Source organism: Lonchura striata, chromosome 10 (assembly GCF_050655825.1).
Source record: "Lonchura striata isolate lonStrDom1 chromosome 10, ASM5065582v1, whole genome shotgun sequence".
NCBI classification, from domain to species: Eukaryota; Metazoa; Chordata; class Aves; order Passeriformes; family Estrildidae; genus Lonchura; species Lonchura striata.
Genome location: NC_140712.1, coordinates 9,607,075 through 9,621,092, shown reverse-complemented (window position 1 = coordinate 9,621,092; position 14,018 = coordinate 9,607,075). Strand labels below are relative to the sequence as shown.

Below are 14,018 nucleotides of genomic sequence, written 5' to 3'. Positions count from 1 at the left end.
TTTTTTGGTCTTACATTCACATCTCTTTGTGAGTTTTGATTAGCTCTTTAGTAGTCCTGTAAACCATTATTATCAGGTGTCCATGTAGCCTTCTAAGTCCTTCTCCTTGAAGGGGCCTTCAGCATTCCTCCTCGGAGGCACATGGCTGGCATGTCAGCCACAGCTTCTACTTCCATTTCAGAATCCTTTTGCTGCTTTAAGTTCTTCACTCAAGCTTTTATAGGCCTTTTTATTTTTCCTTCAATTATTGCCCTCAAGGGGCAGCCGCTGCAACGCCCTCTGCATTTCCAGCATGTCCCTGACCTGGGTAACTGTGACACTGATGTTTTTCAATGGTGCAATTCCATTGTCACCATTTCTGATGTACACTGAAATTAGATGAGAGAGAATCAGCCCCTACAACAGGCAAGAGAAATGAAATCTCTCCCACAGGACTTGTACTTGCTCCTGATCTGGGGTTTATAGCAATGTTAGGCTGCTTGAACTACTTTGGTTTTGTTTCCTCTGAGGTAACAGTATTAACAGCTTGATTTCACCAAGGTATCCAAGCTGGGTGGAGTTTTGGGAAAGGGCCTCAATCTGTTATTTAAATGCACATTAAGGTAGCAGCACACAAGGTTGTGCTGAGCCCCCCCAACCTGCAGCAGCCCCTTATCCTTGTCCCTGCTTCTTCCCTGGGCTTCAGGGTCTGTCCAGCATCACCCTGAGAGCACACAGAAAGCACAAACAAGAATTCAAGCAAACAGGTACTTTAGAAATAAGTTAATTTTATTGAATAGGCATTGTAGCTTCTCTCAGATTCAAATAATGGAGAAGCCAATTCACACAGATTACAGAGCTATCAGTTACTTTGAGTAATCTTTCATAAAAGAAAGAAATTAAATACAGTTCTGCTATAAAAAGTGCAACAGTTATAACTGGAAGTTTTTCAAAACAAAAGCAAGTTTTACTACCTATTGCAAAAATTGTTTTAGTGCTTTAATACTTTACAAAGTAACAATCCAACTGCTAAAAACAGCTCTTACACATCATCTTTGTCAAAGTATGGATCAGATTAAAAATGACATTCAAGTTAAATGAAAACTGTATGTAGAAAAGGTTCTCAAGAACTCACATTTTTCACAAGAAATATTCCTTATTCTTGAATGTTAATTAATGCTCCCGTTTCTTTTGAACAGTGGATTCAAACAATATGGCTGTCAGCTTCAAAATTATCAACTGTTTTCTTTTGCAGAGAAAGATGACTGCAACCAATTGTGTTTTGAAATTATAAATAGGGTGGAGAAATGGGAAAAGATAAATTCATCCCTTTTTGCATGAAAATTATCAAACAAAAGAACTGAAGAGTAATTTCAGCTATAAATTTTTGTAATTCCTATTACATAGTTTATTGAAAGCCTAAGTCAACATTTGCTAAAAGAGTATAAACTTATAGAAGGCAACAACAAACTCAGACCCTGAAAAATGAGAAGAGTGGTAAGACTAGGAAGAAGTTGAATTCTCAGCCAACCAAAATCAGTGAGACTTATTTTATTACTTATTAACATTTTCTTAAGCCCCAGTGAGAGCCAACTACCTTCTTTGAAATAGACTTCAAGTACAAATACATTTATTGTACATTTCTATGGGTTAAAAATGCTGAGTTTGCCAGGTTATTAGATAGAGTCACATTACAAGTCCTGACACTTTAAACCTTATATAATTAGCTTTGGTTATAATTGAACAGAGCCTCTCAGTTAATGAGTAAATATACTTCTTTAAGCCAAAGGTGCAACATCTGTTACTTGTAATTACTGTTTGGGAGAAAAGCCACTCTAAATGCAACCTGAACTGCAAAAGCCAAATCTTTTTTATTGGAAAATATATCACAGGCTTTAAGGACAAAGAGCTTTAGAATTTGTCTAAGAAAATAGAAGATTTAAAAAAAAAGTTAGCAATAGGAAAAAAGATGTACAAACAATCGGAGGGGGCATATTACACAACAGCAACAGTAGAGTTCTGATGAATTAACTACATACACCTTTTGTATCTAATACTTCAGCCTGTCCTTCAAGCTTTGCCCATGTCTGAGAGGCATTGAGTTTTAACAACACAAGGTGTACCCAATGGCAGAAGTACACGTAAGCAGCAGTGATACTTTCAATGGTTCATTCAACTTTTTCCATACAAAAGTGTTAGTCACAAGAATACATGAGGAAGAACAAGGCCTCTCAAAGAGAACAAAGTCCTTCAATCCCACAAGAGACAAATTCAAGGCATTATGCAAAGTTCATAACAATATTTTATGTCTTAAAACTGAATGCAATGTAAAACTCAAGATGGATTCCAAAAAGAAAACAAGTCTATGGAGATTTTAAAAACTGCTTCCTAGGTGAATCATGCTAAGCCTGGCACATTACAAACACAGGAGTTAGAGACTAAGAGCAATGGGCTTGGAAAAGACACAGAAGTAACTGCTCCTCCCCAGGAAAGAGCACAAACCTAATCTCAGTCATTGGGATGGAGTTTTGTACAAAGCTGTCAAAGCTGGCCTAGAACACCACGGTTGGGAACTTGCAGCAGTTTAGGTCTATGTGGCTGATTTCATCCATTATTTAGTCTAGGCCTAAATGCTGTTTGTTCCCCTTGGCTATGGTGAGGGGGCAGAGTTGGGCACCGTGTGCATGCAAAACTCTCTGACAGCTCAGAGGGAAAAGCATTTCTGTACTGTACACACACTGTGCATGATACAAAGACTGCATTTACAGTACTCAGAATCTTGAGCAAACAAACAATAAAACCATTGCTTAGTTTTTGTTAGTATTAAAAGTGCACACAATTTTCAAAGCTGAGAGATGAGAGCGCTTCTGTTGCGCCCACATGGCTGTGTTTCAATTCATACCTGATTGCAAAGCCCATTTAAAGGAGATGTGGGGCATTCTCTGAGCTGAGATGCCACATCCTGCTGCTGCATCTCCTGCATATTTTAATCAAAAGCATGGGGAAGAGGCTTTTTGGTACTCAAACCTGGAAGCAAATGGCAGCAGGGCAGTGTTCCACTTCATCTTCACTACAAAGGTACTGTTCATTCCTCACGGGCCAGAACGAACTGCATCTGTGTTAAAGGCAAGAATGATCAAGACCTGTTGTTTCTGCCACAGCAGCCATGGCTCTCAGGCTCCTGACATGCTGTCAGCCTTCATGCCACTCTGTGGCAAAGCAATTGCATGGAATTTACCTATAAAGGTGGCTTTTACCTCTCAGCAGGGGAAGTGCAACTCAAGTGTAACTCTTCATGTTTATATAGATTCCACATGTGAAAAAAGGAATAACTGGGTCATAAACATACAAACTTAGTCTCTTAACTTCCCCTCCTTCTTTTTCTAAATCAATGGTGTTTGAAAGTGGCAAAATGGAAATTAAATACAGAATGCACATATGAGTTAGGCACTGTTTAATTACAACATTGGATCATATTTTTGCAATCTCAGATGATTCTGCCCCTAGAATTTTCTTTAAGAAGGGAAGAGAACTTCCCTTTCTCCCTTCTTCCCCAATAGCAAACCTCTGCAACAAAGCAAGAGGCTCCATTAGATGCAGAGATGAATGGCAAAAACATTTTTCTGTTTCCCAGAATACAGAAGATCTACAAAACATACAGTGTTAACAGGAAATAAGTTTTGATACATCTTAACTATTTTCTCCCTTTTTAGTATTTTGGTGCCCTCATTCCTCCACTAGCTACAATAATTTCTCTAGTTTAACTCCATCTCCTCTCTTGACTAAGGTTTCCTGACACACTAACACTCATCAAAGAATCACTAGTTTTTAAAGAAAAATTTCTGTTAAGATTACAGGGTATTCAGATGAATGTGTCTAGAGACACACAGACTACAGCAGGCTTGAAAGTTTTACAGTCACGGTTAAATGAGGAGGCAGGACAGAGGCTGCCTCCAGTTGAGTGACTCTCAGTCCCCAGAGAATGGTAATTTTAAGGCTGTTTGGAACACGGTGGCTTTAGCCCACATGGCTGTTCCACAGTGCAAATGTGCATCAGCCATTTCAATTCTCTTGGTACAGTACAGGCATTCAGGTACTGGGAGACAGAACATCGGAAAACAGCAATCAGAACAGCATTGTCACTTCAGAGGAATAACCCAACCAGACAAAGGATCACGATACCCAAGGAAAAAATAAGGTCTTATTTCCCCACCCCTGCAGTGGAATACAAGAGCCCCATTAATAATGCAACAGTTAAACAATTATGTGGTGTTTTGGTACAAGGCAAGTCTCTCCATACTCAAACAATCACTTTATGAATAAGACAAATTATTTGTTCACACGTGGAAGATCGCTAAAGATAAAATGCAAATTCCACTGACTGAAAAGAAGTGTAGAGTGTTAATAAGGAAAAGACCTGAATATGTGTTGGAGTAACACTCAACTGATTTTCTGAAACCGAGAGGGAACTTTTCTTCCCACACAAACTGATGCTCAGGACACCTTAAAACCAGTCTATTGATCAGGAGAAACCCAGATGCACAATCATTAGGTATCCAGGTTTGAAAATTTTGGTTGCAGTAAATACTTTAATAGTAATTCTTAAACAACAAATCCCAACAAACTAAACTGCAAAAGTTAGGGAGTTTTACAAATAACACAGACTTCTAATTTAACATATGCATTAGTCTGTGAAGTCTTTTTCTTTGCACAGTTCATCACTAATTGATATGTACAGTGCAAAGAACTGTGAAGAAATAAAATCTGAACACTTCAATCTGCAAGAAGCCAATGCATACTTGATACATATTAAGAGGATGTATCTGCCAATTAGGGATGAAATGTCTATGAGCTAGAATGATTTTTTTACTCAGATACTGAATGATTGCATTCATTCTTGATTTTCATTCTGAAGGAATAATAAATAGCTGATTCTCTTTTTAAAAAAAGCAAATGAATCCTACTCCAATGGGTTCAGGGTGTGTTATGAATGTCCCATGTCAATCGATATCTGTGCAGAAATGTTTCATTTGGTAAGGAAATTTTCCATATGCATGTTTATTCAGAAGCTGCTTATAAAAGTGACTATTGGTTAGGACTGGAAGAGAATTAAATAGAGAGGAACAGTGTTGTACCAAAATATATAAAGAAAAATTTAAAGCTTTTCAATTTAAAAAAAATTGTATATTCAACTCACATTAGATACAGATGTGCACAATAGACAGAGCAGTTAGAAACAACAAGTACATTTACAAAGCTTTCTTTCCATGGTTAATTTCTACCAGCATTTCTGAAAGTAACCTATTAAAATGATGACCCTGTTTATAATAAAGGCGCAAAATATTGCTCTGTAGCGTATTTTGAAAATAATATAAAAATAATTTCTATATTACAATTTAAACTTGGCTTGTAAAATTCCAACATAATACAGCCTTAAGTCTAGAAATAGAACATACTTACAAACACCTTTGTGTTGTTTTCCTCTCATTTTTAACAATATAATAGTTTAGTCATATACACTGGAAATCCATGTGCAAATTAAAATAGATATTAGTGTCTGTTACTGAAATAAATTCATTTCTATGTTATAGTTTGGTGATCCTCTGCATAAGCTGCCATTCCCTAAAATAAATACTCTTCAAATACAATGACAGAGATTTAAAATACACTAAGCTAAAAAGCCATCTACAATCAGCATCAGTTATTTTGCTTCTCTGTTTATCTGAGATCGTTGTGGTTCCTATGAACGTACGGGTTCTCACCTGTACAAAACTCTCACAGTGCTATGAAGACCTTAATCCCTTCCAGGCTTGTACTTCACGTCCGTGCCCAGTTTGCAATGTTTTATATGTCAATGAAGCACCCGGTTTAAGGCCCCCACTGCTAATGGGATTCTGTCCACACCCTGCAGAGGACAGCAAAGGCAGCCCAAAGAGCCTAAGGCTTCTCTCTACTCCTTGGGCAGAATTCTCAGCCACTGTTGCCTTGGAAGAGTAAGGTGAGCAGCCTGACACTGCCAAAGGCTCAGGCCTGGATCAGAAACATTTCTCTGTAACACCTGCTGGAGTTGCTGAAGATAAGCAATCCTTGCAGCAGGGAGAGCCCTCCCGTGGGTGGAGGTGAGCACCAGTGGGGCTGTGTGGAGGGCAGTGTTTGGCAGCTGTGTGCTGTGCATGTTTCATACCCACACCTTCATCCCCCGAGCACACGGCCCCGCGCCAGGAGCGCCTCTGGGCCCCTGCAGCCGCTGTGCCAGGTCCTGGGCAGCGTCCTCAGGGCCACCCAGCACTGCTCACACCCCGGCTCTCAGCTCCACAAACACCCTGAGCACTCCACTCGGCCTGCTCAGACTTCTAGGATACCAGCAACACAAAGCTTTTCAAGTACAGCACCTTTCATTTACTGATGCTCCTCATGTTACCTTTGATTCAGGAAGAAGCATCTAATTGCTAAAGAAAGCTGGGACGATATTGCCATTGTATTCATAGAACAAAAGGCTCACCAATTGTTTTAAAATCCAAAATCTGAAGTTACTTTTGATAATCTACAAAACCTTCTTCCAAATGAGCTTCTTGTTAGCCATATGCTACAACTGACACCCAGCCCTGAAAATATATTAGTAAACTCCAATGGTGGTTTATTAACTCTGTATAAATCATTTTAAATGAAACTTTAATATAAAGCATGACTGAAGCCCATTATGTATCACAGGTATCCTCTGTTACAAAGAGACCTTTGCATCAGAGTTTAGAAGTTAAAAAAAAAAATTGCATAATAGGTTTAAGCCTTTTTTAAATTAGAAAAATTGTACATTCACACTTTAAAAGAATTCCAGCTTCCTCCAACCTAAATATCTCCTGGTGATTTTGGATCCATCTCAGAAGGTGTAGCCTACCCAGTGTTTACTCTGTACTTCTGAAGTCTGGACTACAGTGACAAATGTTGAATCACTATCAAGAAGAGAGCGTGGAAAAAAGCGCATAAAAATGCAAAAATATGTGTGTGCATCGCAGCACTCGGGCTAACAGAAGGAATGAGCAGGGTCCCTCCAAAGCAAAGCAGATTTCTGCACATCTGGGACTATGTGGGAACTCTACAGCTCTGGAAGGTGTAGAGAGAGCAGATCAGGCACAGGGCTGGCTGGCCTGTGGGCTGCAAACATTTCCAATTGTCAGGAAAAATAATCCAAAAGAGCACTGAGAGGTTAGCATAAAGCACAACAGAAAAATACATGTGAAGGTAATTACCTCTAGCAGGTAGCTAAGGAATGGCACAAGGTCTTTCACTGCTGGTGAATGCAACTCATGAGCAGTTGGGAATTTTCTCTAAAAAAAATAGGCAGAAAATTTTCTTCTATAGCTACAGTCTTCTTTTCATGGAACAACAGTTCTTCAGGAGGGGGGCACAGTTTCTGCATGTTTGGTCTGTTTAATCACAGCTATGGCACAGCTGCCACAAATAGCCCAGAAACAGAAAGAATGTTTGAAGAGAATTCTAAAAGAAAACGGCAATTAGAAAATTATTCAAAGATATCCCAACAAAAAGATTCTAAGGAAATAGGCACAACTAAAAAGGGTTCTGTCAGTATTCCATACAACAGATATTTTAAAGTGAGCAGTCCTGTAGAGGTAAATATTTATGGAAATATCTGAGTGTTCTGAGGATGACAATGAACACTCAGGTTTGGTATCCTATACAGATAAGACCGACTGACTTTTCAAAATAATCTAATAACACGAGTACAATGTATTCAATAATTCATAACAGAGTAATTTATCTACATGGTGACCAGTTGAAAATCTCTTTCTTTTATGAGAAGACCTTAAAAACACACTATAGAAACAAATCCTATGAAAATGGGAAACAGCAAAATCTTGTGGCAATTGCTTATTTTTACTATGTACTGCTTTTTTCCTCATTTGGAATGGATGTAACTCACTTAAACACATGGGCTGGTGTGGTTTACTGCTAATGTAATATTTCTTAAACACAACTTTACACAGAAATGAATGTTGGAATATCACACAGTACTGCTACTCTAATGCCCTAAGAATTCTTAAATATTTCTGTTATTCTTGAAGTTTAATCCTGCCAGTTTTCTCAAGCAAATACAATCAGCAGCAAATACAATCAAGTATAATACTGAATTTCTTTTAACATGGTCCGGCTTGTTTTAGCATAATTTGCAATCCCAGTTTTCTTTGACAATTAGAACTTAAATGTAATAATCACAACAACAAAGCAAAGCAGGACACTGCTTACCAGTGTATGCAACAGGAGGCATGGGATTTGGAAGGTGCTTACCTTAAGGAGAGAAGTCACACAGAGTTTTAACAAGTACCAACATTTCCCTTTCATTAAGGAACGCAAGTTCTGTAAGATTCAGTGTATGCTCAGTATACAGCAAGGAATACAAAGTACAGGTCTGGATTCATGGAACAGCTAACATGGCAAAGACTCTAACCTTTTACAGAAGTGACCAAGGGACTTATTTTGAAACCTCCCATTCAGCAGAAAACCTAAAAAATATGGTCAATTTTAAGTATATGCTCAGTTCTACCAATGTGGGACACTAGAAAAAGCTCACATACTTTTTCTTAAAGCCAGGACACAGCAGCAGAAGTTTGTGCATCTTGTTTCACAGGGAACTTTAGCCTTGGTTTCAGGGTTAATTAGGATTAACTGTATGCAACGGTGCCATCCATGTCAAAAATTAAAATCGGGCTGCAGCAGGCAAATAATCAGAAATTAAGACTCTTTGGCAAAGAATCTTTCCTGTGTGGGCCAGAAAAGTGTTATTCTCTAAAGAGGAAGGCAGAATTCCTGTTCCGCACCTTGAGGTGGCAGAGTCAGCAGCCCTGGAAGCAGTACTTTCACTTGTTATGTGAAATTAGCTCTTAAATGGAGCCATTGTTCACAAGGGTAACACCAAAGAGCTCCTGGCACTACACTCTGCCAGCTGATGGTGGAGGGGTGCAAACCCAGAGCTGTATCCCAGAGAACTTCCTCATGTCATCCATCTCCTTCAACAGTATCTGCGGTGTCTGCTTTGCAGAAATGCTCCTGTGAGCAAAGTTATATTTTCAGAAGTATTGCAAACACTTACGTAAATATTTGGATCTCAGACGTGTGCAAATCTGTGCTAGGAGCTGCCATTCCTGCTGGAGGCATTTTGCAGCCATCTGGGAGCCTCCTGGGGGAGATGACTCACTCTAGAAGACTGGAAAAGAGGTGGAGCCAACAGTCTTCAAGAAAGGCTCAAGTAGTTACATTTGCAATAATTAAAACTCAATAATGTTTAGAAGGAATAAGTAAATAATGATTAGTGCACTAGCTAAGGCAATAAAGTGATGCATTACATTGGTTTTGGCAAGCAGTTTGAGTCTAAAATGATCCTAAATTTCCTAGCTGGTCATCAAATTTTCCATATCTAATAATTTTTGAAAATATTTAAATTTTATTGTAATATTTCTCTGCATTTTAACATAAATGAAAATACTTCTGAAATTCAGGTGTGCAAAACTATACTGTCAGGAGGCTTGGGGACATGAAGTCATATTGAATTTTCTTATAAAACCTCTTTAAAAACTCAGTGCAAATAAAAGTGGTTCAAATCTACTTTTTTAAAAAAATGAAAATTTAGAAATAATTGGTAAGAACTTAAAATTAAGACAACCTACAGCCCTCATGAATTCAGACCTTTCACTCCCATTTTTCCAGAATCATTCCATTTCAGACTGAAATATACAAACGTTAGTAGCAATGCAATATGCTGTCATGTTAAAAATGTGCAGTATGCAAAATCACTATCCTGAAAAAAAAGGCTATGAAAAATTTAGGTTTTACTGAGGAAAAAATACTCTATAGCTATATCGTTTCAAATGTCTGCAAGGCAGATACTACCCTATTACAACACCACATCTTCACTAGTATGACGTTCCCCTATCATTCTACTACCTGAGTGATGTCAGTGTAAATTCAGGCACCATTAGTAAATTTTTGACCAAACATATACACAGCACTGACAAAGGAGTAAACAACCCTTCAGCTTACCAGTACATGTAAAAAAGACACTGACAAAATGGAAAATAATATTTTTTTATGATAAATTATTCCTATTATTTCCTCATTGCCCCAGAAAAGCGAAGAGCTAGACACTGTTTACTCATCAATCCTTTATTCTTTAAGGATTCCTTTTACTGCAATCCAACACTGTTTACTTTGTAAGTAAGAAAATGGTAAAACTAAGTAGTCATGGAAGAATCCTCAATGCCTGTGTCCCTTGCTGTCCCTCTCCCTGCGCTTTAACTCCTCTTTGTAGCAGTAGGAACAGTAATTCTCAGTCTCGGGACGCCCATAAAAGGAACAGTTCTCCTTCTTACAGCGGTTCTGCTGGATGGAATATATTGGGCAAACTGTGCTTCTGCCTTGGTTTTTGTCGTTGTTCAGCCAGCTCTGAGGAGCGTCCTCGTCAGCGTACTCCAAGCAGTCTCTGATGTCCCCGGTGTCGAAGCCGTTTGTGTAGGTCTGGGACTTGTGTTCGGCCGGCCTGGCGTAGCTCAGCGACTCCACCGTGTTCACCGTGCGCATCCCGGGCAGCCGCGCGGGGCTGTAGCTCTGCGAGGACAGCGACCTGTTCTGCTGAGGGTAGGTGGCACAGGTTTTCAGGGTGCCAACCACTGGCTTGTAGGTATCATCCTGGAAGCTCGATGGCTTGGAGTTGACGTCATGCAAATGGATGACACTTTGCCTTTGAACGGGGGGGGTATGGCTATAGTGGGCAGACACCGGGATGGGGCCGCTTTTCTTGGCACCGTTGCTGGGTGAAGAAAAGGACCCGGGCGTGGGACTAGTGCGGTCTTTGAATTTTAAAACCAGTTGAGTTGTATGGCTTTGAGGTAAGACGGGTGATGCCCTATCCTGAGGAGATGGTTCTAATTTTTCTTTTGAAAATGCCTCTGGCTCTAGTTTCCTACTAGAGGAGCCATTCATTGCAGCCTTTTTCTCAGCTTCCTTTCTTTTCTGCTCCTGTTCTGCATTGAAGCGCTCCTGGGCACTGGTCAGGTAATAGCCGATCATCTCCTCGTGGAACTGATGCCTGTGACTGGTCAAAAGAAGGCCAGCAAAAATAAACTTTCGTTCACCCTGCATGGCAGCTCTCAAAATATTTAGGCTGAGTTTCACGTCTGTGCTGTACTTCCATGGGTCAGACTGCTTGTCAGAGAAGGGTTTAGTGTTCACCTTTTCGGTGGGGGAGCTGCTGGCTCTGTCAGTCGGAGATGGAGTGGTCTTTTCAGAGGGAGACGTGCTCGCAGACTGTCCAGATTCCTCTTTGCTCCCTTTGCGAGACTTGGACTTCTTCTCCTTGACTTTCTCTACTGTGTCACCATTTTTCCCATTCCCTGAATTGGCTCTGCTCATCTTCCCATGCACCAGACCTCCAAGACCACCCATGTTCTTTTTCAGTTTAATTCCCAGGGTTTTACTGAGGCTTCCTATTTTATTGGCAACTGAATCCGTCCTGGTTTTGTCTTTATCTTTCCTTTGTTTGTCCTTTTCTTTTTCTTTACTGTTTTTGCCATTATTGCCATTGGAATTACTACAGATGGAATCTCGGTCTGAGTCCATGGAGTCGGCCAGAGACTGCACGTCTTCTCCAGCAGAAGCTGTAGGGGATTCTGGTTGAGCCAAAGGGGCCTGCTATGGAAAAGGAATTATAATTAGATACAGCAAAAGCCATTTCATACAGGAGCTGGTGCAAAAATACCCACCCCCAGTTCAATACACATTTTGACACTAATTTTAAATATGTTTTTTAATTTATGCACTGACATTTCTCACTGATTTCATCACTAAATAAAGCTTTTCTGGCTGTGCTTGCTATGTATTTTATTTTGTTCCTACAGTAGCTTTTGTCTCATTTCAGGCACATTTGTAAAATAGAGGTCAGTCACTCAGAGGCTCTGTGAAAGTCAGTACCCCCAGTCATGGGGGTAGCAAGTTCTCTCCTGCCCCAGTGAGCCAGGACAGGGAGGATCAGCAGTGCAGGCTGTCCCTCAGCCCACGGGAAAGGAGCTGGGGAGGATGTGATGGAAGAGGAATGAGCTGCTGCTGAAAGCTGTGAGGGACATACAGCACACAATCCTGTGTGCAGCAGTATTTCAAAATAGATTATGTTCAAAACGCAGCTAATTTAAGTTGACTTTTTATTTATTTAGGTCTCTGGTACATGAAAATTAAAGGTACAATGCACCAGAACAAAACATCGCATCTGAAATATCAGACATTAAACTCAAGCAAGTAGGCTGAGGAATACAATGATGTGTATTCATGTTTATTGGAAAGGCAAGGCAGATAAAACTGGTCATAAGTCTGAGATCCACTTTATATTTTAAGTAACATGATAAAACACCTTCCTTGAAAATGCAATAACATGGGTCCTAAGGTACTTTAAAGCAGGACTCTGTTCATGTACTCCTGCAGAACAGCCTTGATTTCAGGCACCATGAACCTAAAATGTGCTAGAGATAAATCTGAAACGCTCAACTGACTACAAGGACAGGGGGAGGGGTAAGCTCTGTACATCTGTATACCTCTGGTAGAGAAATACCTGCCTACCATTGTCCCTGGGTACTTACCTGTCCTCTCTCCCAGGAAGCCCTGAGCACCCCAACACTCAGCTGGGAGCAGAGTGTCTCTCACAGAGCAAAGGGGAAAGTGCTGCAGTGACCTGACCATGATCATGCAGCAAACGTGAGCAGGGAGAGGTAACCCAGGTTACATGAGGGCTCACCACTTACAACTGCAGGACCATTTTGACTCTCCTTTTTCTGACATGGTAGCTACTACTGTAGACACTGCAGAAAAATGAATTTTTCCTCTCTTGCAGCTTGTTAAAATACTTTCTCCTTTTGTGTTCTGTTTCTCTGTTCAAACTTCATCTGTGTAGGCTGTCTAAATCACCTCCATCCTCTCCTAGCAACCTTTTGCTTCCAGCCCAACCCCTCCATCTATTCAATGCAATTTGCAGAGAAATTTCAGTGCCAGCTGAGCATGGTTTTAAAACAGCTCTCTGGAAGAGGCAGGCTCCAGTTCAGTGCCAGTCTGTGGCCTTTTGTCAGCCACTCTAAACTGGGAGCTGTCCACAACTACAAATGCACTCTCAGAAACAAACTGGTGACCTAGCAGTGGCATCAGGAGAGCAAGACAAAGTTCTAAGAAAACAATGGTGAGAAAAGGTTTCTCCAAATTACACAAACTACTGAAATTTATACCAGAAAAATTAAGCTAGAAGATGCATTTCAGCAAAAAATATACAAGCAACAGTGTTATTAAAACAAATAACCATAAAAATCTGTGAGCCTGATTGGCATCAGTGAGCCAAGAGTGACTGTCCCTGTTGCCAGGACACTGAGGTGTTTGCAGGCAGCCTGTCCTCCTGTGCCCTGTATCTGCCATGCTGTGGGACCAAGGGGGAAGTTCACCTTACCCGTGTCTCAGAGGGGATGCGGATCCAGGTTACATTCATGTAGCTGTGCAGAAGATTAAGCTTTGCCTCAAGAGACAGAATCAAACTAAAGATAAAAAAGAAGGGAACAAATAGTCAAACAGCCTGAAAGAAGAAGCAATACTTCACAACAGGGGGAGATGCAACAGCAGCCTGATTGTGACTGTCAGCTGAAGAACCCCCCCATGTCTTCTGTCATGTAAGCAGAGCACATGAACCAAGGCCTTGCTGTTAGCAGCTCTCCCAGTACTCCAACCAGGTACAGCTCAAGACATTTTACTGCTTAACACTGAAGTTACAGAAAGGTCTTACTTGGCCAGTCTGGTGTTATCATTGTCATCTTTTCCCCACTCCCAGTCTTTCCCAGGATCGACCGCAAAGTGCAAAGGCAGTAACTTGTGTTCAGAGTCAGTCAGGGGGATCACCGCTGAAGCAGAGAAGAAACAAGGATTGGGATGGGAGAAACAAAAATGACAAAAAGAAGAAAAGACTCAGCTGTGAAAAGCAGAATTGCTGCTTCAAGAAGAGCAGA

At 40.4% G+C, this 14,018-nt stretch overlaps 1 protein-coding gene across 14 annotated transcripts in view; it reads right to left on the bottom strand.

The window, feature by feature from the left end:
- Positions 1-747: 747 nt before the first annotated feature.
- Positions 748-14,018, bottom strand: part of OTUD7A (OTU deubiquitinase 7A) — a 142,324-nt gene continuing 129,053 nt past the window's right edge. For 12 of the 14 annotated variants that reach the window (XM_085588657.1, XM_085588659.1, XM_021554172.3 and 9 more), the window contains 3 exons: positions 13,799-13,913; positions 13,469-13,553; positions 748-11,679 (listed from right to left, as the gene is read on the bottom strand). In XM_085588657.1, coding sequence (XP_085444783.1) covers positions 10,246-11,679; positions 13,469-13,553; positions 13,799-13,913 — 1,634 coding nt within the window. In that variant the 3' untranslated portion in view covers positions 748-10,245. The remainder of the gene's footprint in view (positions 11,680-13,468; positions 13,554-13,798; positions 13,914-14,018) is intronic. The other 2 variants (XM_021554175.4, XM_085588664.1) reach the window with 1 other exon arrangement.